At 41.5% G+C, this 25,878-nt stretch overlaps 1 protein-coding gene and 1 long non-coding RNA gene across 2 annotated transcripts; both read left to right on the forward strand.

The window, feature by feature from the left end:
- The first annotated feature begins 2,169 nt into the window (after window positions 1-2,169).
- Window positions 2,170-5,321, forward strand: LOC116657818. The gene is made up of 3 exons (XR_004312947.1): window positions 2,170-2,260; window positions 3,906-4,008; window positions 5,245-5,321. It is a non-coding gene; the product is annotated as an uncharacterized LOC116657818 (long non-coding RNA).
- Window positions 5,322-5,893: 572 nt separating this feature from the next.
- On the forward strand, window positions 5,894-25,838 carry YWHAB (tyrosine 3-monooxygenase/tryptophan 5-monooxygenase activation protein beta). Its single transcript, XM_032461226.1, has 6 exons — window positions 5,894-6,089; window positions 18,363-18,665; window positions 20,990-21,113; window positions 21,935-22,098; window positions 23,028-23,123; window positions 23,895-25,838. The coding sequence occupies exons 2-6, from the start codon at window positions 18,366-18,368 to the stop codon at window positions 23,949-23,951; spliced, it is 741 nt and encodes a 246-aa protein (XP_032317117.1). The 5' UTR covers window positions 5,894-6,089; window positions 18,363-18,365; the 3' UTR covers window positions 23,952-25,838.
- Window positions 25,839-25,878: the final 40 nt, after the last annotated feature.

Here is a 25,878-nt window from a genome sequence, read left to right on the forward strand (position 1 = left end):
ACAAATTGACTAATGCATTAAAGCAATTGATTTTAAGAATCATTTTGTGGCAAATTAAAAACATCGCACTCCCTCTCCCACACCACCTCTATAGGAGGAGTGAATTTTTTAATGTTGGGGGATGTTGGCCTTGGTCATGTAATTTCTTTAGCTTGGTAGAAAGTGGCATATACTTCCCCACCCACTGAACTTAGGCTTGGCCCTGTGACTTGCTTTTCCCAATGGGACGTTAGCAGTTATAGAGATAAGCAGAGGCTTGAAATGAGCTTGCGTGGTTGGGCTTACCCTCTTGTGCTTCTGCCATCGTAGAGAACATGCCCTGGCTAGTCTGCTAATATAAGAAAGAAGAGAGACACATAGAGCAGAACTTGACCCAGCCTGTTGCTTGGAGCCAAGCCCAGCTGTATAGAGCCTACAGCTGAGCATAGCCAAAATCAGCCAAACTGCAGAAGTATACATGAAAGTAAATGATTATTGTTTTATACCACCGAGTTTTGAGGTGGCTTGTTATGCAGCTTTGGCTAATTGATACACATTTACAAAGTTATGGAGGATAACACACCTGGATGTAGCAATAATAATTTTGACTGTATATGATTTTTTTCTTAAGAACTGTCTTTAGACCTTAGTCTCCATATAGGATGTGACTCTTGTGCTTAAACATGGGGGAAAAAATGAGCCAGACTTAATTCTCAACAACTGTGGCAGAGACCACTAAACGTCCCCTAATCAAGGTCACTAAACTTATTTCCTTTATAAAGCGATGAGAAAATTCAGGGTCCCCAAACTATCAGGAAACAGGGCTATAACAACTGTGCAGTCCCCCAAAAGATGACACTACTGTCTATTAAATTTGGCCATAAGGATATTAGACAAGGGAGAGTGTCCTCAAGGGAAGAGCCAGAGGTCATGGAGGTCAGAGGACAGGGACATTCCTATTAGAAAACAGGACCAACTCACCTGCCTGAGAAGGATGTCTGTCCAATTCCTGAGCTTTTAATAGTATTTATAGGTCATCTTTCTTGTGCCTAGGCACATGGTCCCCCAAATAAATGCTAATCTTCCCAATCTTCCTTATAGACAATTATGGCTATGTAACTGAATTCTGTCCAATGGGATGTAAATCATAATGACATAGCAGATTCTAGAACCTTCGTTAAGAGACAGCTAGGTTGCACCCAATACCTCCACCTTTTCCCCTGGTCTCTTCCTTTTTTCCTTTGGTTTGGATGTAGATGTAATGGCAGGAGTTGAAGCAGCCATTTTGGACTATGAGATGAGCTTGGTCCAAATGAGCAATTAATGTAGAATGAAGCAACAGGACTAAAGGATCCTAAGTCCCAGAAGACTTAATGGCACAAACCACCAAATCAACCCTAAACTTCCTATCTCTAACTTTTACAGGAGAGGGGAAATATAACACCTTCTAATTTGTTAAAGTCAATGATATTTGTCATCTCTGTTATTTCAGACAGACCTAACCCTAACTGAAGCAGCATCCAATTACTGACAGTTCATAGTCCTTACATTTAATTAAAAAGAAATAGATCTTTTTGTTGTTGTTGTTACTGTTTGTAGAAACACTAACACTCTGAAATTTTATGTTTGAAAGTGGTTCAGTGTGCTGGAAGAAAAGGCTATACTGGAGTTTAAAGAGCCAAGTTCTTGAGCCAGAACTGTTGCTGATGAACTGTATGCACTTTGCCATATTTCTCTCATTGGTGAATTGAAGGGGCTGAATAAATATGGGAAAGTCAATCAACATAGGAAAAGATCCTTACCATCACTGGTAATAAGAAAAATGCAAATTAAAACAAGCAGATACAAATTCATGCCAACCAGATTGGCAAAATTGAAAAGCCTAACAATTCCAGGTGTTGGTATGGATGTGGGGGAAATAGGAATTTTCAGGTGGAAATGTAACTTGGTACAACCAATATAAATTAACCATTGTGGTAAAGCTGAAAACGTGTGCATATCTTGGGATTCAGCAGCTCAACTTTTTAAAAAAAATTTATTGAATTATAGTTGATTAACAATATTCTGTTAGTTTCAGGTGTACAGCAAAGTGACTTGGTTATAAATATATATATATATATATTCTTTTTCAGATTCTCTTCCATTATAGGTAACTACAGTCAACTTCTAAATATATTCCATAGAGATTCTTACTACTGTGTCCGTGAGATGCTCTAGGATGTTCGCTGCAGCATTGAGGAAAAGACCTATGATCTCAATGTGTATTACAGAAATAAATTAGGTAAGTACACTGTCATATATTCAGGCAATGGAGTAGCATCACGATATGAAAATGAACCATAGCTGTGATTTTTGAGCATGTTTAGGTCTTGAGAACCTAATGCTAAGTGACAAAAGCAAAGCACAGTGATACATTTATTTAGTTACTTTAATGGAGATACTGGGGATTGAACCCAGGACATCATGCATGCTAAGCATGTACTCTAACCACTGAGCTATACTCTCCCCCTTCAGAAATGCACTTTTAAGTACCACTTCTTTGTTTATAATATTGGTAAACAATTAAGTCCTTTCCTGTTCTTGGGTAGGAGAGTCGGGTGGATATCTTCTATTTGCTCCTCCAGGTTGACTTTCTGTCCTCTCCACCTCCTCTGTGTCCCGGGAGGCAGGCCAGGATAGGCCAGATAAACAGATTCCGTGGCTGGCTGTCATCTGGTTGAGGTCAGCCTAGTAGGAGACCAGAGGGGAGAGAGCGGTTTGAGGCATTTATTCCCTTGGCTCCTTCCCTCCGGGGCCATATGGGGCCGCTTCGTCCCTTTCCACGTGACTCTCCTCACTGCTCTCTCCTCCTACTCCTTGCTGTTACCAGTCCTGGGGTACTACACTGTTCTTTGTAAATTGTCCTTGTATTAAACTCTTTGGAATTCTCCTAATGGGTGTGCTGTATTAGGATACAGAGAGAAAACTGGCAGTTCCTTTGGAATTATTCATGAGCCTTTCATGAGCAATTCCACATCTCTGTACCCACCCCAGAGAAACACTTGCACATATGCACAAGGGGCAAGTACAAGGATATTTGCTATATTTTGTTTGCAATTATAAAAAATTAGAGACAATTTAAATGTCTTCAAATAGGGACATAGCTAAATAAACTACAGTACATCCATATCATGGCATACTCTGCAGCTGTTTAAAAAGGAGATGGATCTATTTGTATAACATGGAAAGACTTCTAAGACATATTTTTGCATAAAGAAAGAAAAGTTCAGTATCATAATAAATTATACTAAAATGATATCTATTTCTATAGTTTCATGTACTCTATAGGAAAATGTTCACTGCCCTTCACTGTAGAAAGATTATCCCTACCCAACTGAAGTAGGCTTGGCCATATAATTTGCTTTGACCAAGGAAATATGGGTGAAAATGACATGAAACTTCCAAGCAGAAGCTTTAAAAAATTCCACTATTGTTTCTTTTCCCTTTGCCTTGAGATTAGCATATCTTACCTACTTCTTCAACCTGTGTCCAGAGATACAGCTAAAGCCACCCCATGACAAACATGTGTGAGGATCAAGAAATAAACCTTTGTTGTTGTAAGGCACTGAGATTTGGGGGCTGTTTGTTATTGCAGCAAAACCTAACTTCCCTTGACTAATGCATGCTGCTATATAATTGATACTTGGTTACTTTCTGGGGAGGAGAAATGGCATTGGGGGATGATGATCACAGAGGACTTTAGTTTTCATCTTTAATATTTTCATTTTCTTACAGTGAAAATATATTCATGCATCACCGGGTAATAAAAATACACAATTTAAAATGAATACAGCAGGTGTTTTCTTCCTTAAAATTAAATGCTAAAAAATATCATTCTTAAAATATGCACACAAACACCCCAAAAATTAATGGTTCTTTTTGCCCAGCTGGCACTCTGAGGAAAGAGACTGGAGGCGGATAGATCTGTGAACCTTCTAAGGCTGGAAGACGTCCTGGAGCCATGACGATGCCTCGCCAGTTTCTCAGCAGGTACAAACTTGCAAAGCCTAGACACACTAAAACTAATTTCCAGTTCCCAGTTCAGCTATCATGGATTACTGATCTTTGGTTTGCCATAGATGGATTCCCATAGGGAAGTTTTGCACTTAGAAAACTTTCCCAGGATTCAAATCCCGTAGTTTTGGTGTCAAATCCATGCTATTTACATTACACAACACTGTCTTTCAGTCTTGCTCAAGTTAAAAGATGGCATAGTACAGGGGTCACTGGCACAAGTGCCTATATGACAGACAGTGTAAATTAGGAAAGTGGACTCAGGTCAGGAAGGGACCCTGGCACTTTGACAAGTCCATGCCTAATCTAAAGTGGGCAGCCCCTCCTTGGCTTCAGCAAATTGTCCAGCACAGAAATGTGGACACAGGGTTGCCAGACAAGGCAGAGAGGCAAATTTCTGTTCAGACAGAAATCTCTCAGTCCTTAAAAATGTTGGCAACTAACACAAGTGGTTTAGAAATCGTGGAGCTGGCATATTGGGAGGATAAGGACTCATCCAACTGAATTGGGGTTTTATGATGGGGGAGAAATAGGGGAGGCTGAAGAGTTAGGGCAGCTTCTGGAGAACCCTGATTGTCACATTCAAGGAGCTTATCAATGTCTCCTAGATCTGAGTAATCACTGAAAGATTTAAGCAAGAAAAGGACACAATTAGAATGGGATTTAAAAAAAACAAAAACCTTTATTGTGGTATAATTCCTGTACTGTAAACGACACATATTTCAGATGTACAATTTGATGAATTTTCATAAATGTATACATCTATGAAACTACAACCTGGCAAAGCTGTGTTCACATTTCTGTGCTGGACTGTTGGCTGAAGCCAAGAATGAGATTTTTAAAAGATCACTTTGGCAGTTGATAGGGGTAAGGCTGAGGGCAGGGAGATGAGTTAGAAGTCTATCATTAAGCTAAGTAAGGGTACATGAGAACTGACAAAGGCCAATTTACTTGGTTCTGTCTCCAACGACTGTGAACTCCAAGACGGCAGGGCCCCGTCTGTCTTGTTCTTGCTGTGTCTCCAGCACTGAACACAGAGCCTACTCAATAAATATTTGCTGAAAGAATGAATGAAAGGGAGGGAGTGGAGGTGAGAGACATTTTGAGAAACTAAGTTTAATAATCAACTGCCTGGGGAAGAGCGGAATGTTGATAAAAGATGAGATCAGTCACGGGAGTGGGAAGCCTGGATGCCTGTTTCCTTTCCTCAAGATTCCTCTAAGGAGAGAAGGAGTATTAATTAAGAGATCGGAGACACAGGCTTGCAAAAAAAAAAAAAAAAAAAAAAAGACCTTCGCCGGTTGATTCCTGGCTTCCTCAGTCCTCAAAAGTTGGAAATTTTCAGCACCTTAAGAACTGAAGGCCGAATTAAGCGAAAATTTAGAGGTGAGCAACTTCCGTCCTCCCCTAAATCCAGTATTCCCAAAGCACCCAGCACACTGACTTCAACCTCCGACCCCGTGACGATTACTTATTGGGTAGGGTGGGAACCGATGACCTCGGAGACTCTGGGCCTGGCCCCGGCGAGTTCCGAGCCTAAACCTCAGGCCGGCCCAAGCCCAAACCTTGCCCAGCCCACCTAGTTCCCACACGTCCTCTTTCTAGATTTGCGTGGGCCCTCCCCCAACTCCGCCTGCACTCCTCCCAACTCTTCTTTCCGCTCCCCGCCCCCATTTCCGTCCCCCTACGCCCGCCTCCTTCTCCCTCCCGCCCGGGACCCCCGCCCTCCCCCGGCCTCAGCGTCCCGGCCCTTCACTCCCCTTCCTCCTCCCTCCGTCGGCGCCCCTCTCGGGCGGCCGGGGCAACCCCGTGCCCCTCTCGCCCAATGAGGAGACGGCGCAGGGGCGGGGCTCGGACCGGAGCGGAAGTGGTGATCGGAGCGGAAGTGGAGCCGCCGCCACCACCGCCGCCGCCGATTCCGGAGCCGGGGTAGCTGCCGCCGCCGCCACTGCAGCCGCCGCCGCCGCCGCTGCCAGAGGAGTGGGCTTGGGAAGGAAGTGGTCACCGCGCTCGGAGCCCCGCTCACAAGCGTCTTTGCCCCCTTCAGTCCTCCCACGGTGAGTTCGGCGCGGGGTCCGCTCGGGGCCCCCGGGGGCCCGAGCCCAAACCCTCCCCCCTACCGGCGGCGGCGACGAGTGCGACCCCGTGGGCTGGCCCGGGAAACAGCGGCGCGCGGCCTCCTCGGCCCCGTGCGGCGGCCTGAGGCGCGGGCTCTGCCTTACCGCGGCCCCTCCCTGTTTCCGGGGCCGGGCCCTTGGCTCTGGGAGAGGCCCGGGCGGCCCTCGCCGCCTGCGGCCCTGTCCGGCGGGCGGGGTCCGGCTCCGTACCGGGCCAGGAGGGCACCACACCTCAGACCCCCGACCCTCCTTCACTACCCATCTTCAGTCCCGGCTTGACCCCTCCCTGCGCCTCGGGCGGCCAGTACCGACCCTTTCAGCCCTGTCACCCTTGCTCTTCGCTTTCCAGTTTCCAGAAATGAAAATATAACCAAATGCGGGCGAGCTGTCGGGCCCCGTAGCCCCTGCTCGACTCCCTCTGTATGGGTAAGGGGTTTAACCTTGGGAGAGAGCAGAGGGAAGCCCCCCTCCCACTTTGCAGTAAAGCCATTTCATCATCGTTCGCTGTTCTGGGAGCCTGGCAAGACCCGAGATTCCTTGGGAGACACAGGGTTGAGGTTTGAATCAAGAAAATGCATTTGTTGAACCCGGTAACTGAGTCAGGCCGGATCCCCAGAAAAAATGCCAGAGGCTGAGAATCGAAAATTTTTCCCACGATATTTACCGTCATTTAATGGCAGTCTTTTTGCCCTCGCCCCAAATTCCCCCATACTGTGTGTTAGCACGTTTTTAGGACTAAAATTTGCCTCATGGCCTCCCTGGTGGTGGCCAAGGGGGTGGGAGTGATTAGGCCCTTTTCCTGCACAAGATGAGTACATCTTTGTCTATTGCAAATGGAGAACTCGCGTGTAATGGGGCGTTCAAAGGTGGCAGTATTAGTAAGACAGTTTGCCAACCTTTCTGTAAAAATTCATGTCTCTTGTCCTTGCTGTTGGTGCTTTTCCCTTTGGTAAGGCTGGATAGCATCAGGTTCTGATTTTACTTGCCCTGTGTGGGAGACAGAATTTGGCAAGATGGTGTTATGAACATATAAAATCTAGCGGCCACAGGAGCTAAAATAGAAAAACGAAGCATTTGGAAGAATATGACAATTGTCTGCATTTCTCTGTCTATCTCAGTTGTTCATATGAAACCACACACATATGCAGTTTATAGAACTAGACATGTGAGTACTCAGCTTTTTGCTTTTTCACATTAGAAATTTATATGTGTTAATATTACTTGGTTCTTGGTCATTTCCTTCTTAACTGCTTCCAGGGCACTTCATTTCTTATTTAAGAATATGTCGGTTGTCTGAGCCCTCATTTTTCTTGGATCTATGTCCTTAGCACACGTGGTGAGGGTAAAACCTATCAGTTTTACTGGACCCAAGTTAGAATTTTATAGGTGATTTTCAAAATGGAAGGCTAATAACCCTGTAGCAACTGCTGAATTGTTTTCTAGCCTCTCCTTTCAGTGAGATAAGAAAACCATTCACCCATCTTTCAGATGAAGTCTTTATGAGAAATGAGATGATTTGGCCTAGACCACACCCTTGGTTTTCAGGTTGAATATCCTCGTTCATCAGTAGCAAATATTTATGGCCTGTCAGCCCCTGGAGTTTGGCTCCTACCCTATAATCTTCTGTACATTTCCCATCATGCAGTGCTTGTGTTACGTTGAAGCCATTTTAGAATTGCAGCTCTATAGATCAGGGAGGCAGCCTCCATAAAACCAGGCTGAGCACATTCCCATAGTGCTTGTTCTCAAGGCAGAGTCTCCAGAGGTTTGGGCCACTGCAAAAAATGCATTTTACCTATTTGGCTGTAGATACAGAAGGAGAAAGAGCACTGGACTTGGAGTCAGATAAATTTGATTCTGGTCTTGCCTGCAGCATTTTCTAGCTATGTGAGCTTCAGTGTGCTGCCTAATCTCTGGCTCCTGGTTTCTCTAACTCCAGAATTGTCAAGAGACCTTTTTACAAACTGTAAATTGTTAATTATAAGCTTTTGGTTTTGTGTTTTAATCACAGAGGTCACTATTAAGGGCTTTCTTTTTTCCTTGGTTGCATTCTGATGAGACCCAGTCCTACTTTGTATACATGTTGCTTTCCGAAAATGATACATTATGATATAACTTGATTTTTGTGTAGAGCATCTCCAGTCTTTCTGAGCCTATTTTCTTACCTGATCAATGCAAGTGGTAAGTCTTTGATGTGTTATTGTGACAAACTAAGTAATTAAAATAAGGGTATGAGATACACTCGCTGTTTAATAAATATTATTTGACATATTCATGAATATACATGTATGTAGATTAGACATGCATATATGCTATAGAGTATATATAGAGTCCATCCATTTGTGATTTATTTACCAATTGATGAGGTAGCATCAAGCTATAATAATAGCTGCCATTTATATGTGCCAAACTTTGTTCTGAGTACTTTACACATATTAACTAAGCCTTCCTAACAACCAGTACTGTTAGCCCCATTTTACAGTTGAGGCACAGAGAAGTTAAATATTTCCCAGGGGCATACACACAGCACTAAGTGCTGGAGCCAGGAATCAAACCCAGGCGGTCTGGCTCTTTGGTAGAACAAGACATGTATATCTTTCATGTTAACACCTCTTAGTAGTTAATTTTTCTTTGCATGTGTCATGAAAGTAAATATGTTTGGAGAGGAATTTTAGCTATTTTTGAAAACAGATATAATGCTATTTATTGGGGGTAATATATATATTCATCCTGCATGCAGCGAAGATAACTGCTGGTTTATATTAGGAAGCAGAGCTTGTGAAAAACCCAGTTTTTCTAGTATTTGCTTCATAGTAGAGAGAAAATTCATCAGTTACTTTGTGGCCCACTGTTTGATTTATCCAATCCTAGGTTATTCTAATAGAATTTGGTCAGGACTCACTAGATCTGCATAAGTGGAGGAAAAATTCTGCATTATAACATCTTTTTATGCTGCCTGCTGTTTCAGTGGCATCAAACTAAGCAGTTTTTCTTTAAATGAGGATACCTTAGAGAATGAACCAAATTTTACTTGTAAAGGGAATTTAAGTTCCTGGGTTCCTGCGTTTTTCTAGGGACAAGTAGCGACAATTTACGCTAGCTAAGAGGCAAGAAATTCGTTGTATAACAACAATTTTAAGCTTTAGAACCATCTTGGTTTCTGCACGAATAGGTCCTGGTCTTCTATATGTTATGATGGAGAAACTAACAGCTGGGTTCTAAGGGGATTTTTCTAAAAGGAATACTTAGGAAAAATGGATGAAAGTACATTCTGTTTTGTCATGTATATGCTAAAAGCCAGTCACCCTACTGCTTTCTCTGCTAAAACATCTTCTGACATAGGCATAGTTATCTGTTTCTCATACTTACAATGAGATGAACTTGATGGATGGCCTTGAGATCAAGGCATTTCCAGCTGACTGTAGGTTAGTAAGGTGACTTTTTTTCTTTCTTAAATAATCAGGCCAGGCCTCTGTTATGTAAGTTTTTTTCCTGCACTGGTTAGTTTATTTCATTGTTTTCCCTAAGAGACCCAACAATAAAAGTTATTTCTGAAAGGCCTTGACCAGGACAGAGATTGGTGGCGACAATAAAGTAGATATGAGCCCTGGCCATTGTTATTGTTTGCCTAGAAAACTCACCTTAAAGCTTGTTTGAAAAATCTGATGAGTTTTTGGCATTTGCTGTTTGATTTTGATTTTTAAAACTGGAGAAATTAAAGCCAATTCTCAAACCTCACTGTAATAACTGTACGGTTCTTCAAAAAATTGTTCATTCTATCTTTTCCTGAAGTAATAGTTGAGAATCATAATTGATCATTAGCAGATGCTGCTACATAGATGAACGAGCGTGTACCAAATAGACCTGTGTGACACTGGACAGGTTATTGGCATCTATAAAAGGGGGTGATGACACCTACTTCATAGAATACTGAGGGGTTTATATCAACTCCTTTAATCCTAACCGCTTTGCACATTTAGGCAAACTGTAAGTGATGAGTATTTTTGTTGTTGTTTACTAAGCCAGTAAGCTGCTATGGCTTTTTGTATAGCTAATTGGTTGGACTTTTGAATAGAGGCGTCCGAGGGCTTTTTGAAACTCAATTTGAATCTGTAACTATAACAATTAGTACCTAAGAAACGATTGGTCAAAAAGCATGGTATTGTCTCCTGATTGGAGCTAAGATGGCTCTTTTCAAAGAGTAGTTTTAAGACAGAGTATAAATATATCTGTATTTTATAGGTCAGGTGTGGTCTGCTTGCCTCTGTCCGCAAAGGAAGCAGCCTGTTCACTTCTTTAAAAAAAGTTGACCAGGTAGTTTTGCATTCAGCGTGGCAGGCATCGTGCTGCATGTTGGGTGCCCACAGAGAAAAATCTGGGTTCCTGCATTAAACTCAGTCCAGTGTGGGAGCCAACAAAGGCGTTTACATTAAACTATGATAAGTGCTACTTTAGAAACAGGCATAGGTAACTTAACATGTGCATTCCTTTCAAAAGTCTTAAAGAAAGCCATCTGGGTTTAAAAGAAATGGGGTATGTAGTAAGTGTGCCTTCACTGGCTGACCATTTGTAGACTTTCGTGGGGAATACACTGTAGCTGCCATTTTAGTGCTCACATTGTGCAGAGACTGTGCTAAATGTTTTGCATCATAAACTAATTTACTCTTTACAAGAACCCTGTTAGGTAGATTTGCCTGTTGTATGCACGAGAAAATGGAGACTTGAGTTGGTGTGGTACTGGTAAATTGGACTGGGTCATACCATTATGTTGGTGAGCCCAAAGGCTTTGTCTAGTCACAAGGTTGACCAATTGGATTATCTTTATGGGTCAGAATTAGCATATTTTAAAATTCTGTTTTATTGATCACTTCAAGCCAAGAGATCTATTTATTGTCATCTGCTCTTGATTCACATTGTATGACTTTGGACATATCACTTGACACCTCCATTGTTTTAGGTTTAATTCTGTCTGGGTGTAATTAACAGTGATAATAACTGAGATGAAAGAGGGAAGGGATTTTGAGATAGACATGATGTTTCACTCCACAATTCAGCGTTTGTTGGACATCAATGATACTGTCTTTGTGTTTCAGACATACTGTATTTCATTTTCTAACAATGCCTGCAAATGTGTGAACGGAATTACATTTATTACAGGACTCTGAATTTTGTGTGTAGACTGGCACACAGACATTTTTAGAGCGGGTGTTTTCAGTGAGTAGTTTTCTTTAAGAGCCAGGAGTACTTAATTTTTTCTGGGTAACACCTGCTAAACACCTGGTCCTACTGACTTTCTCAGTCCCTCCCACAGTAGCTTGACATCTGTTTTTTCCTTCAGCAGAGTCACTCCACAGCTGTAACTTTGACTTCATGGTGCTATGCATGCTGTGTCTGGGATGACACATCAGTGAAGTCTATTCCGAGTTTACTGTCATTTCCTTACCCCGTGGAACCTTTTGAGCCTGGATTTTAAGATGCTCCTGTCAGTTTCGTCTCTCCAGATTTATAACTATTCTCATTTCCTCATCTACTCTGGCCTATGATTTCTGTTTCATGTAGAAAAACATACATGCTCTTTATTAATACATCTGTGTTTTGTGTCTCTACCTGGAGCCCCCTTTTTCTCTCCTACATAGAACCCCTCCAACTCATAAAACCAGTCAGGACCAGCCACTTTTAAACTAAACCTCTTCCCTCCAGTTCTATGTGGTTGCTTCTTCAAGGAGAAGCTTTGTAACCCTTAAATATGTGCTCCTTTCTCATGTTCCTATAATGGGAGTTTAAGCTCTGAGGGGAGGACCACACTATTCTGAACTCCAAAAAAAAGTTCTTGGAAATACCAGTAGATTTTTCATTTGCAGTTATTTCAATGCTTGTTGAATTGTATGCATTATATCTTTGTGAAGTAGCTTGAGAGTAACAACATATGCCTGTTGAGCCTTTACTCTCACCAGCACTAACTAGGCACTTTATGGATATCAGCTTATTTGATGGCTGTTAATGTTTCATTTTAACACTTGAGAATTCAGAGATGTTATTTTAAAAATCACCCAATTTCTCCTTAGAAGCCCAAATTTGTTGCATGTAGGGCTTTCCTAAAAACAGGCCCCATTCAATGTGTTTCACGTTAGAGCTTTGGTAATTCTGACATATGATAGATAATGGGATCCTCGTTTTAAAGTTCTAGCAAATTACTCAACTTAATTAAAGGTCAGTATTTTATAATTGAGTATGTTCTTTTCCTTGAAAACAAAACATAGCTGAAAGTTAATACTTCTGAAGGCCATATTTCATAAGGTCCTTTGCAGTGCTGTGTGTGTGTGTATGAGCAATGGAGAGTCATTTTTATCTTAATCTTTTTCCCCTCTTATTCTTGGATGTCTGCTTCAGGCCACTGGGAAGTGACCTCTTGATATTCTGACCCTGGCTAGAAAGATATCCTTTAGGCAAAAAATTGAGATAGAGAGGCTGGGTTGGCTCGTATATACTCTTCTTTCAGCATTGACTGTCTGGTTAAGGGTTTCGTTTATTTGAGGGAAATCCCATTATTTCATGGGCACCTATAGAATTATTCTTCATAGTATTCTTTATGGGATATTTTACAAAAATGAAAGACTGTTGTGCAGCAGCCCACCCCCATTATATCTCTTTAACAAATCTTTCAGTGACATTAAATCCCTTCGTTTGATGGCCATGTAATCTTGTACCAAATATCTCTTTTTAACAGCTCTTCTGTTGGATGTTTAGATTGTTTCCCGTTCTTCACTAAGCAGTTACTGGTTTAATCAGCAGATGCTTCCTAGTCCTCTAAAAGGCTGCCCACAGGGGCTGAGGATAGATAGACGCCCATTGTCATCGTGTGGCTGTGCTTGTGGACTCCTGTTCTGAGGCGTGTCAGTGTCTTCCTGATCCGGGAAATCTCTTGGCCCCGGGTTAGACCTCTTGTGGCCTCTTAAAAGTTTGTTGGCTCTGGTATCTTGACTGCTGTTAGTGCCAGGTCTGCTGATGAGACAAGTCTTTTAAGGCTTCTTAGGAGCAGACGAAGGCTCTCTTGCTGATGTTTTTCTTGATGGGACCTTGGTTCAGAAGTCTCAGGAGAGAGGTAGGACCTGATTATAAACCATCACTGCTTGCTGTCTCCTAATTAAATTAGGAACTGATGAGTGAAAGTGTTACAGTTAACAAGTGTGTCCATTTTTTCAGGATGTTGAGGGGTGGCGTCTTATCTGGGAATGTTAACATTGTAGCATATTCACTTCCTGTACAAGATAAATCTAGACTTGCTTTTGCTTCTCAGGGGTTGTATAAATTTTTTTTTGAATTCCAAGCCCACATTTGTGAGCCAAACAGTGACATGTAGGTCTTGTGAGAGGAATAATAGTACTTCCAGTTTGTTTTACACTATGTGCATTTTAAAAAATATCTCCACGTGTATCATTCTGTGTTTCCCTGCTGCTCATCTTCAGCACATCTTCGGAGGTAGATGCCGTTACCTCCAGTTTATAGATTGGAAGACTGAGGTTGACCCAGCTCGCAGGCTGTGTAGTGGCAGATCCCGCTCTTACACACAGTCCTGGTGCCTTTCTGCCCTACCACATATAGGTGGCCTGTTTTCTTTGCTCTCCCAGGAGTGACTTGTTGAAAAAATTCAGATACTTATTTGAGTATTAGTTTGTACGTGGCAAAATTTTAGGCATTAAATGAGAAAGAAATGTGAAGCTTTTCTTTGAGAACATACATGTGTGAAACTGTGGTGGTACACCAATTATCACCCATCCCGTAGAACAGAGAGAATGTGAGCCTAGGGAAGCCCTGGGCTTTGTGAGGGGCTACAAGTGTATTTGGATTCATAGTAGAGTAGCCCTGGGTGGATGGACAGAGTTTGCATAGGCAGGAAGTAAATAGGAGAGCATTCTAATTTGTTCTTTTTTTCAGTGGAGGTACTGGGAATTGAACCCAGGACCTCATGCATGCTAAGCACACACTCTACCCACCCCACCCACCCACCCCTTCCCTGGAGAACATTCTGGATGAAGGGAACTACAGAAGTAATTTCAGGCATGTGTAAGCATGACATTTAAGGGTATTGGGTGATTGATGTCCACACTGGGGGGAAGGTGCATATTGGAGAATAGTGGGTGAGAAAGCCTAACAGGTATGGAGAAGCCAAATTATGAACGACGTTGCAAGCCAGATGAAGAGTTTAGATGTGATGGAGTAGCCAAAGAGAGTCACTGAAAATTACTAAGTAAGGGTGGCGGCATGACTAAGCCATTTTGAAATAGGGTGCACAGGTACATGGAGTGAAGTACAAAAGTAATGAGGATTTAATGTGCTTGTGAAGAACAGGTGTTTTGAAGAAGAGGGAGAACTCTACCAGATTTGCAACTTTAGGATCTGTTCCTTCATTCAGCAAAAATTTGCTCATACTGATTATGTGCAAGGTGCTGCGGGGGATGTGCCTTAAAGGAGTTTGCAGTGTAGGAAGGGACTTAAGGGATATATACAAATAATTTTGGTACTGGAGAAATGTGGTAAGACATTAAGAGAGGTATAGATGAAAGGCTTTGTGAGACTCTTTTCAGCTTAGAGCAGGGCTGTCCAGTAGAAATAGAATGCAAGTCCCATGTGATTTAAAATTATCTGGTAGCTACGTTAAAAAAAGTTTTTTTCAAAAAAAAAGTAAAATTAATTTTAGTAATTAAAAAAAATTTAACTCCATGTGTCCAAAACAATTTCAACATGTGGTTAGTGGCTGTCTCACTAGACAGCTTAGGTTTAGTGGCTTCAGAAAGGCTTCATGGAGGGGATGCCATTGGAGGCATGCTCTGAAAAATTTTATATGCAGAAGAAGTGGGAAAGGACATTCCAGGTAGATGGAGTATTTGGTGAGCAAAGACAGAGACAAAAAAGCATACTTTGTAAGAAAACCATTTTGGCAGAAGCTCACACTGTGGAAGGCATGTTTTGGGAAAAGGCTGGGAAGATAGCTTGGAAAGCCTTCACTGATGGGAGGAAATCTGACTTTAAGTGACTTCATCAAAACTTTAAGAATGGTTCTGATAACAGAGAAGGGGGCTAATGAGAGACCAAAAGCAGTAGGACTAGGGAGATTATGGATGGGAGGTTTATTAGAGATGTAGAAATAGGAACAATTTTATTTCTCCCATGTCTGCTGCCTTCCTCCAAACTGCTGGGTGTTGTGTAACCCGTTTCCTGTTGCAATTGGTCTGGCTGCTTCAAAATCCATGTTATATAAGTCAAAAGTTACATAAGCAATAGGCATCAGGACATTTAGCTATGGGTTTTGTTTGTTTTAAGTTGTTTTTTTTCTGTATGTATGTAGTTAAACATCTTTAAACAGATACAGTATTTAAGGCATGCATTCAGTCTTACCATATCATGGTTCTCAGTCTCCAAGAGCTCTTGCAGTGATCCCAAAGAAGCTTGAGAGAGTTGGCTCCAAACCAGAAAGGCTGCATTTTATTTTGAGAAGTAGGGCACGTACGTTTGGGAGGTCCCAAGGAGTCAGGATTCTTCAGTAGGTATGATTTAACTTTTAATGTTTTGGAAAAGAAGTGTGGGGGTGAGAGGACCCTAATTTAAGGGCCTGGTAAGGCCAAAGAGTTCCATGGCATCCTTTAGCTGTGCGATCGTTCATGTGTCTCTATTACTCTATTGAAAAACTGCATGGGATAGTTTAGCTTTTTTTTTTTTTTTTTTTAAAGTGGAGGTACTGGGGATTGAACCAGGACCTCGTGCATGCTAAGCATGCACTCTACCCAACTCCCTTTTTTGGGGGGAGTGGGTGTGGCTCAGCTTTGAATTGGCCTTGGCCAGTACTTTGATTAATTGAAATCTTTCCTAGGTAGAGTCGCGCAGGTGCTGTTTTATGAACTTTGGAGTGGGCCACTAAGTGACTTCTAACTTTGCATTGGTCTACGGTTTGGAAAATTTCGAAAGTTCATTGAAAGTTGGCTTCTGTCTGCCTTTCGCTTTTATTAGAGACAATGAAGTAGGGTGATTTAATGATGGAGATAGTATCCTGATCTGTAAGACGTTATGATCAAGAAAGTTAGACATACAGAGAACATCTACATTTTCAAGAGGATGAATAGTGTATTTTTGTATAAGAGTGGACTAGGTTGTGTTGTGGTAACAAACTGCCCTGACCTCTCAATGGCTTAACCCAACAAAGGTTTATTTCCTTTTCATACTGCATGTCCCCAGTGCAGGTCTGCAGGAGTCTCTCCACAACACAGTCACTTGGACTCAGACTACAGAAACTACTGTTTTGTGACAGCACTATTAGATCACATGGCTGCTGTGAGAGAAGAGAGCCTGGTGAACCTCACACGGCTTTTTGCATTTCAGCGCCTGGAAGTAGCATCATTTATGCTTAATGTTTCGTATGACCCGTCCTGAGTGCAGGGAGGTTACTGGGAAATGTAGGCAAGTAGATGGATTATTATCTCTGTTATAGTCTCATTCTAGTGATGTGGGTGGTGTCAGCCAAATCAAGGTGAGACCTGCTTCACTGAGTATAGGGTTAGGATTAACAAGCTTTATCTAGGACACAATTCCGAACATGATTTAGGTAATAAGTGGTGGGAAGAAAAATCATAGTTCTGAACCAGAAGAACCAGCTCTTTCTGAATTGTCTAGATTTGAGGTATATCTTAAAATTGTGCTCTATCTAACAAAACATTTTTATGTGGTTAGGGTCCTGTCTGTAGAATTCCTCCCTTGGAAATACAGAGATGACTTCTGAGGCGAAACCAGAGTCTTAAATTATACCATATATAGAGTAAGGAAAGAATTTGCCTTAAAATTCTTGATATCCCTACTACTGTTAAATTATACCATATATAGAGTAAGGAAAGAATTTGCCTTAAAATTCTTGATATCCCTACTACTGTTTAAAGTAGTATTTTATCTTTTCACACCTTTAGATATTAGTGTATTTTTACACTGTGGCACAGATGGATAAGCTGTTGAAATTTAAACCAGCAATACATAAAACTAACTCTTATTGGTTAATAAATAATTTTTTAGCTATGTATTATCCAAAAATTACTGCATTCTCTCAGTGGTGATTATTGTAGTGGGGAATTGACTAAGGTGAGGTGAATAATTTAAGAGGTTATTCACTAAGAGGTGTAGAGGGCTTGATAAAATGATAAACTGAAGTCACTAAGATTTTTGTCTATTTCGGAAAAACTTTTAACTGAATTCAATTATGGTTCAAAGTTGTGTTGCTGTGCATCTTGGTGAATACACCCGTATCTCTTGCAACGTCTGTCACGTACAGAATTAGTGCCTGGTATTTGTAGATAATACTCTACGCTTTTAACAGTGCCTTCACATAGAGGTCATTGGCTCCTCACAGCAGCCTCGTTGGGGGTTGGTAGTGTTCTTACTCTCCAGCTAGGAAGTGGAAGCTCTCAGAGGCTAAGTGCTTTGCCCAGGGTCGTACCACCTGTAAGTAGCAGTGCTGGTGCTGCATGGGGCCAAATCTGCCCACCCTCAGTCTGTGCTCTTGTGGACAGTGTGTCCTTGTAGCAAAGTTACTGAGTTGCAGAAGATAAGGCTCCTGTTTTTTTAGGTACCAACTGTCTGATGGCACTGCAAATATAAGACTGGAAGTTATATCTTTTGCTTTCAGGTTGATTGCAGCACTTGTCACACCTAAGCTGTTTACCTCTAGACTACGGGAAAAAAACAGATTTGGTCAAAACCAGGCAATTCTTGAAAGAAGTAAAGAACATGTATTTACCTAAGTTTCTAAAGACAAGCAATCTCTGTGTTTTGGAGGCAGATTAGGAAAGTGGCAGAAAACAGCTCTAGAGACAGAGACTTGGAGTTTGAATTCTGGCACTCCACCATCTCCCAGCAGTGTTGTCCTGGGCACGTCACTTACCTTCTCTGAACCTCCATTTCTTCACCTTAAAAAGGGGGAAGGGATTGTTGTGAACATATCTACCCTATAGGACTGTTAAGAAAATTAATTGACCAAAATGATAAAAAGACCTGAGCAAAGGTCTTTATATAGGCGCTCGTGGTCGACATTGTTGAGGGCATTTGGAGGTAGATGTTCCCACTTAGGTGTGTTTCTTTCCAGATGAGTTGGAAGGAGATTTGCACATGGATTTCCTTGGCCCTGAAGCCTGACATTTGCTTTCTCACTCTTTCTCTCGCTCTTCCTTATTCTAGGGAATGACCATGGATAAAAGTGAACTGGTACAGAAAGCCAAACTCGCCGAGCAGGCTGAGCGCTATGATGACATGGCTGCGGCCATGAAGGCGGTCACGGAGCAGGGGCACGAGCTCTCCAATGAAGAGAGGAACCTGCTCTCCGTTGCCTACAAGAACGTGGTTGGCGCCCGCCGTTCTTCCTGGCGTGTCATCTCCAGCATTGAGCAGAAGACGGAGAGGAACGAGAAGAAGCAGCAGATGGGCAAAGAGTACCGGGAGAAGATCGAGGCTGAGCTTCAGGACATCTGCAATGATGTTCTGGTAAGAGGCCCGTGTTTCTGTTCCAAACAGCAGTTTCTCAGTAGCATTCCTTTAATGTACAAATGCAAACTCTCAAGCAGATAGTGCGAGAAAGATGTCTGAATGTACTGGAAAGCTGCAAACCACTTGCAACAAATTTTCAGTATATGATTTGATTTTTTCCTCACCTCTTACCTGGTCAAAGGTTGCTCATCGCTTAAGGAGTATTTTCCTCTCTCTTCCAATGACCTGCAAAAAACAGGAACATTTGGTCAACATCCCTTCATCTTGTCTTTAGAAATAGAGGCTAAAGGCAGAATTTTTGATAGATGCAGCCACAGAGAGAAGCTATTCTCTATGTTGGTCCGAGTCACGATGCCATCCCTGGGAGGGGAGATAGAAGCCAAAAGCTGACCTGCCTTTCAGCCTCGCCCCAGTCATGCCTGCACAGTGGAGAGTCCTGTTTCTGTCTGAAAGTTACCGTGCCCGTCAGTTCGGCCTTGCATTCCGAGGCCAGAGCAAAAGTGGTTTGGGGATTCTCTCCTGTGTTTTATAGAAACCTTAGTCAGATGATTGATTCCAAACTGCGTTCACTGTAGCCACTACCTGGGGTTGGATGGGAGGGGTGCGTATCCTAGAGCAAATCATGATGGTGCTGTCTTTCCCTCGCATCCTGAGCCCACTGGGAACTTTCTTTTTCTTCCAGGTGAAATCAGGTAAAAATGAACGGTGAGGGCTGCTTTGAAGGGAAAAGGAATTCACACTTGTGGATCTACCTCCTCCCCTGCTGGCTGCCTCTCTGAATTACTGCCCATGACACCTTTCTTTTGAAAACCAGTACAGAGCTTGTCAGCCATCAGGCAGTACTCCTCATCCCTAACCCATAAGGAGTTACACCCTGTCTGTCCGCAAAGGATATTAAAACGGCTGCTGCCCCTGCATCTTCTCACTGCGATTGATTAAATACCCTCACAACTAAGCTTTTGCCTTGAGCTGCTCTTTTTGTTAGACTCATGGTGTAAGAGTGTCATGGCTAAATTTGTTGCCTTGTTGGTAATTTGGGGTTTGTTAATGGTGCACTAATTCCTGAATGTTAGGTCCATCTGGTATTCAGATGACGTATGGCATGCATTCCAAAGGCAAGAAAGTTCCATACTTCCTGAACTGCAGCTTTTAAGAGCATCTGAAAGAATGTGAAGAAAGCATGGTACTTACTGCCTCTTAACCAGTTTTTCAGGATGCCACATTCTAAAACAACTCTTCGAAAATATTGCTCTGTATACGAAGCGTGGACTCCTTCAGAACTGCTTTTGTTGTAAGCATAAATGTTTAAAGGAATTTATTGTTAATAATAGTATTAGCGACTTTTGGAGTGCTTACTACGTGCCCAGCAATGTGTTAGGCACTTTATGAACGTTGGCTCATTTATACTCATGACTTCCCTAGGAGATGCTGCAAATGGCATTATTTTATTTTATTTTTTTATGGCTGAGTAGTATTCTGTTGTGTGTAGCCGAGGAAGCTGAGGCTCAGGGCGATGAGGTCATTTGTCCAGGGTCATAGAGCTAGTAAGCAGCAGAGGAGGGATTTCTTTCCAGGTCTGACTGATTCTTAGTTCCTGTCAGTTTTGCTCTGTTACCACCTTTTTTCTCCCCAAATGGAAAGATTTTTTTTTTCTTATTGCAGAAATAATAGAAGTTCATTGTAAAAAAAAAAAAAAAATCACAGGGCAGAAGAGTATAACTAAGAAAGTAAAAAATCACTTCTAATCCTACCACTTAGAGAATCATTAATAACATCTTGATAAATATCCTTCCAGACTTTTCCCTCAGGTATTTGTGTGCGTGTACGCATATATGTGTTGATATTAAAATAGAATTCACAGGGTATTTATTATCTGCCTTTTTTTCCCTCCACTCAGACTTCTTTTTTGAGAACCTTCTCATGTTACCAGTGTAGTTCTGCATCATCATTTTTTAAAGCTTTTTGAGGGTGGTTAAGTTTATTTATTTATTTACTTATTTATTTAAATAGAGGTACAGGGGATTGAACCCAGGACTTTGTGCATGCTAAGCATGCACTCTACCACTAAGCTATACCCTCCCCCATCATCATTTTTAATACTTTAATCAACCCCTTGTGGATGGTCAAGGTGATTTTTTTAATAGACATCTGTTATGACCTGGGCTAAAAACCATTTAAAAGCTTTGGATGAAAAATACGTTTTTTTCGATCTTCCCAAAACATTATTTAGAAGTGGTAGTGTGTATATCTTGACTCTCAAACGTAATTTTAACATCTTGTAATATTTCTAGTTTCTTAACAGAATGTGAATCATTTTTTAGGAGCTGTTGGACAAATACCTTATTCCCAATGCTACACAACCAGAAAGTAAGGTGTTCTACTTGAAAATGAAAGGAGATTATTTTAGATATCTTTCTGAGGTGGCATCTGGAGACAATAAACAAAGTAAGCAATTTTTTTTTTTTTTTAAGAAATTTGACCAGTAGTGGTGCCAGTGTTCATAATAATTTTAAGTTTTTGCTTTGTCTGTGGTCAGAATTTAAAGGATCACAGCATTGTGCTGACCAGTGACAAACAGGCTCATGGGGGTTGACAAATGTATCTAAGGGGCAAATGTGGAGGGCGTTAAAAATCCAGTGCAGTGGTGCATTGAAAGAGATCTTTGTTTTAAGGACTATTTGGTAGCTCTCTTTTTAGAGGTGAAACTTTAAAATGTTTGATAGAATGAAGCCTCCATCGTGAAGTAGAGATGCGTTCCTTCTGTCACGTACGTGCATTACTGCGGTGGTGATACTTAGAGCTGTGCTGTGTCTCATTTAGTCCTCACACAACGCAAGGAGTGTAGGTCCATTTTTTCTGCTAAGGAAATCAAGGCTCGTGGGAATTTTCACTCAGTCTAAACCACACACCTAGCAAATAAGAGTTGGGAATTCCAGTTTTGAGCCTGACTCTGAAGTCCGTGGTCTCTCCATTAGAGCATGCTGTTTTCCCTGTTCTGTCTTGTCCAGGGTTAGTTCTGTATTTCCTAACTGCTTTTGTAGACCTTGTCATCATTGTCTTTGTTTTCCCTCAAAGCATTTAAGACAGTACTTAGACTAGAGTAAACATTTAACAAACGATTGTTAATCGACTGGTAGAGACTAACTGACCCTTCATTCGATAGGGTATTTGCTCCAGCCCAGTTTGGTAAAACAATTTGATAGTGGAACCAGTGTATGATGCAAGTGATGAAAGACCCAACCTTTAATATTTTTTCTTTCTTGTAGCCACTGTGTCGAACTCTCAGCAGGCTTATCAGGAAGCATTTGAAATTAGTAAGAAAGAAATGCAGCCCACACACCCAATTCGACTGGGCCTGGCACTTAATTTCTCCGTCTTTTACTATGAGATTCTAAACTCTCCTGAAAAGGCTTGCAGCCTGGCAAAAACGGTGAGAAAAATCCTCTGTGGTTTCTAATCATAGTAAAACTGTTTGTGCTTTGTAACACCTTCTTTTTATGACCTGAACATAACTTACTGTCTCGGACTTTTGTGAAGATTTTTTTAAGGGTAGGAGTTTCTCTTTTATGAAATAAATACAGACCTATTACTTCTTAATTTCTTCTCAGTGCCACTTGCTGATTTTCCTTTGTGTTGTTTGATTACTGTTTGGGGGGATGGTTGTGGACAATCCAGGGTGAGGGTAGGTGGTTGTTTCTTGTCACCCTTGGGGCTTTCGGCCTCTGCTCTACATTGTCATGCTTGCACCAAGATGTGAGGTTGCCGCTGTGTTAAGTGAAAGAAATCAGACCTTGTCTTCTTTGTGCACTGATTTTCCTCCTTTCTTCTTTTAGTAACTCAACTGCCTTTTCTACATATTTTTGTAGTCTTTCACCATGCACACTAGTTAAACATTTTTTAATTGGTAAAAAGTGTGTGAAATGAATGCTCAAAGTTCTATCACTTAATTGAATCAGATTTAGTGGTGTGAACTTCTGTTTTCCCTTTATCCCTTGTTATCCAGACCTTTTGAGTTTCAGCTTAAAGAGGGGGGAAGAGGGGATTACTAGAAAGGCCTTTGGTAATTACAAAATCATGTGAATTTGCTTAGAATGAGTGTGCTGGGGTAACAGTAATGCCTGCTGACTTAACAGGTACTGTACAGTTCTTATCTGGGCATTTTTGTCATTGTTGGTTGATGCTTTATAAGCCAGCATTGTATGTTTGCTGACCTAACTAGCAAACAAGGTAACAATGGCCTGAGTTTGCCCAGAGTACTGTACAGGAAGAGAAATGATACTCACTTGTTAGCAGGAAAGGTATTGGACTAAACTGGCTCCAGAGAGCCTGTGACTTCTTTCTAAAGGCTCTTTGTTTTAGGCATTTGATGAAGCAATTGCGGAATTGGATACACTGAATGAAGAGTCTTACAAAGACAGCACCCTGATCATGCAGTTGCTTAGGGACAATCTCACTGTAAGTACTGCTGATTCCGTGACTGCCTCTGGAGGGTTTATAGCTCGTTCCTATCCCTCTACCTCATAATTTACTATTGCCCAAGACTCAGGAGGGGATTTGTACCCTGTAAGTTTAGTTAAATTCTTAAATTGTTGAATTGATTATAAATGCTGAAGTTTTTTTTAAGTATAGTCGGTTTACAATGTTGTGTTAATTTCTGGTGTACAGCATAGTGATTCAGTTATACGTCTATATATGTATTCCTTTTCATATCCTTTTTCATTATAAACTGTTACAAGCTATTGAATATAGTTCCCTGTGCTATACAGTAGGACCTTGTTTATCTGTTTTGTATCTAGTAGTTAGTATCTGCAAATCCTGAACTCCCAATTTATCCCTCCACACCCTCCTCCCCTCCACATCTCTGTAACCATAAGTTTGTTTTCTATGTCTGTGGGTCTGTTTCTGTTTTGTAAATAAGTTCATTTATGTCATTTCTTTAGATTCCACATATAATCGATCTCATATGGTATTTTTCTTTCTCTTTCTGGCTTACTTTACTTGGTATGACAATCTCCAGGTCCATCCATGTTGTAGCAAATGGCATTATTTCATTCTTTCTTATGGCTGAGTAGACTGCTGAAGTTTTGACCTTTCCAATCACTGTCTACAGTGATGTGGGAAGAATTTTAAACAGTTGAGTGAGATAAGATGATACAGACTGGGCCACCTCCCTGAGTACATTTTTAGTAGCCCTACATTGATCATAGCTCTGTTTTTCTCTTGCAGCTGTGGACGTCGGAAAACCAGGGAGACGAAGGAGATGCTGGGGAGGGAGAGAACTAATGTCTGTTGTGCTTCGTGATCTATTCAGTGTCACTCTGTACCCTCCATATATATCCCTTTGTGCGATAAAAAAAAAAAGAATTGTACGTCGACTTCCAATTTTTCACAGCCTCAGCCTAGCAAAAACGGTCCATGGGATAAACAGCTGGTATTTGTATCTAAAACTCAGATTGGTCACATAAATGCCACGGCATTCTGAAGTTTTGATTTTGATTAACATTGACAGGATTACTGTGTGTTTAATTTTAAAAAAAAAAAAAACTGAACACTGTGATTATGGGGTTTTGTAATTTAGCAGAACTCTTACTGGTAGAAAAAAAATATAGACCTGAATTATGTATAACTTTTTCGAAAGTTTAATCTGATATCAAAACAGTCACTGAAATACAGTTCCATTGTAAAGTTGTACAGAAAGTTATAGAGATTATATGGTGACACTGGGACTTGGAGTGAGACCCTGCTCGTTTGGCATTCGAGTTTCACAGTGATTCATGTTCATTCTCTGCCTGTTCTGTTCAGGGCTTGTAGACACTTGGCCTGTTGGAGCTGTCGCAGCTCAAAAGTTCGTGCCCACAGACATCCAGTGTCTTCCTCTGAGGAAACTCGAAGCCAGAAACGAACATTCTTTGTGGCAGATACCTGGGTTCTAACACCATAGAAAGGTCCTGTGCTCACAGACCACACGTGACTCAGGCCCCTCCTACAGCAGCAGTACGTCACTGATTGGCAACTTGTGCTTCAGTAGTGGAATCTGTTTTCTGTGTAACCACAAGCTAAAGAAGGGGGAAAAAAAAAAGCCGTGTATCTTATGAATGGCCTTATCTGTTTCCTGGGCAATACCTTTAAGAATAATGTTCTGCAGAGATTGCCTTTCACTTGAGGAGTAGTACTCCATCTTTGGGTTCTTCCTAGCTCGGGGCTTTTAAGTTTTGAAATCTGAACATTCTTTCCCACTGTCCTTTTTGACCATTGCCTTTGGTTTTTTCCTTCCCTCTGTATATTTCTGTCCTTCTGCTTCCTTGCCTTTTGTTCATGGTTTAATACTCTGGGCAGGGACAGGAGGCCTGGAGGGGGTGAGAGATGTTGGTGAGCATGTTGGTGAGCCGGCCTCGCTTCGGAGAGTTGAAAAGAGCTTCCAGCATCACGGCTCTGACTTCCTCCAGTTCTCAGCACAGTTGTTGCTCTTCAGTGACACCAAGATCTGAATCAAAAAGAGTAGTCTTAAATATCCATGATTTCTCCTTGTACTGCCATCAGCCCTTATGATGCTTGTTAGCACCTGTCACCAGCTCTCCCAAGTGTACCCATCCAGCCAAGTTCACAGACATGTTTCCACAAGACCCTATAATGCAGGGAAGTTGCATGCACACTGCAATGGGGAGAGTCAGGAGTAGCCAGGCCTACCAGTCTCACAGTACCCCGCTCCCTTAACATTCCATGTAGCTCTAGTGTCCATCTGTTTGTCCATCTGCTGAAATGAGAAAAGAAACATTCATGCACTGATTTCAAACAAACCAAAAGAAAAAAAGAAAAAAGCAACAAAAAAATCCCTCTCTCCTTTCTAGCTGAACAAAAATGTGCAGTTAATACTTGGCGCTTGGAAATGCAGTAGTGAATGTGGAACGAGCCTGTCTGTATATCTGGTAGCTCTTTCTCGCTTTGTTTTTCCTTACCAGTATTCTGCCTCACGTTTGCTTCTGTGATGGTTATATTGCCTAGCAAGCACACCCGTGGTTGTGAAAATAGTATAGCAAAAAAGAAAAAAAAAATGTTTATTGATGTACTAGATTTGTGTATGTCTTTTAAACAGTTCTAGTTTCCACCTTACACGGAATAATCAGGAAAAGTGTAAAAACTCAAAAGTGAAATAAAAACTTTTATCAGTTAGTTGTCTTGTGCGTTGATGTGTGGTGCCACCCGTATCACT

The sequence above is a fragment of the Camelus ferus genome, chromosome 19, assembly GCF_009834535.1.
Source record: "Camelus ferus isolate YT-003-E chromosome 19, BCGSAC_Cfer_1.0, whole genome shotgun sequence".
Classification (NCBI taxonomy): domain Eukaryota; kingdom Metazoa; phylum Chordata; class Mammalia; order Artiodactyla; family Camelidae; genus Camelus; species Camelus ferus.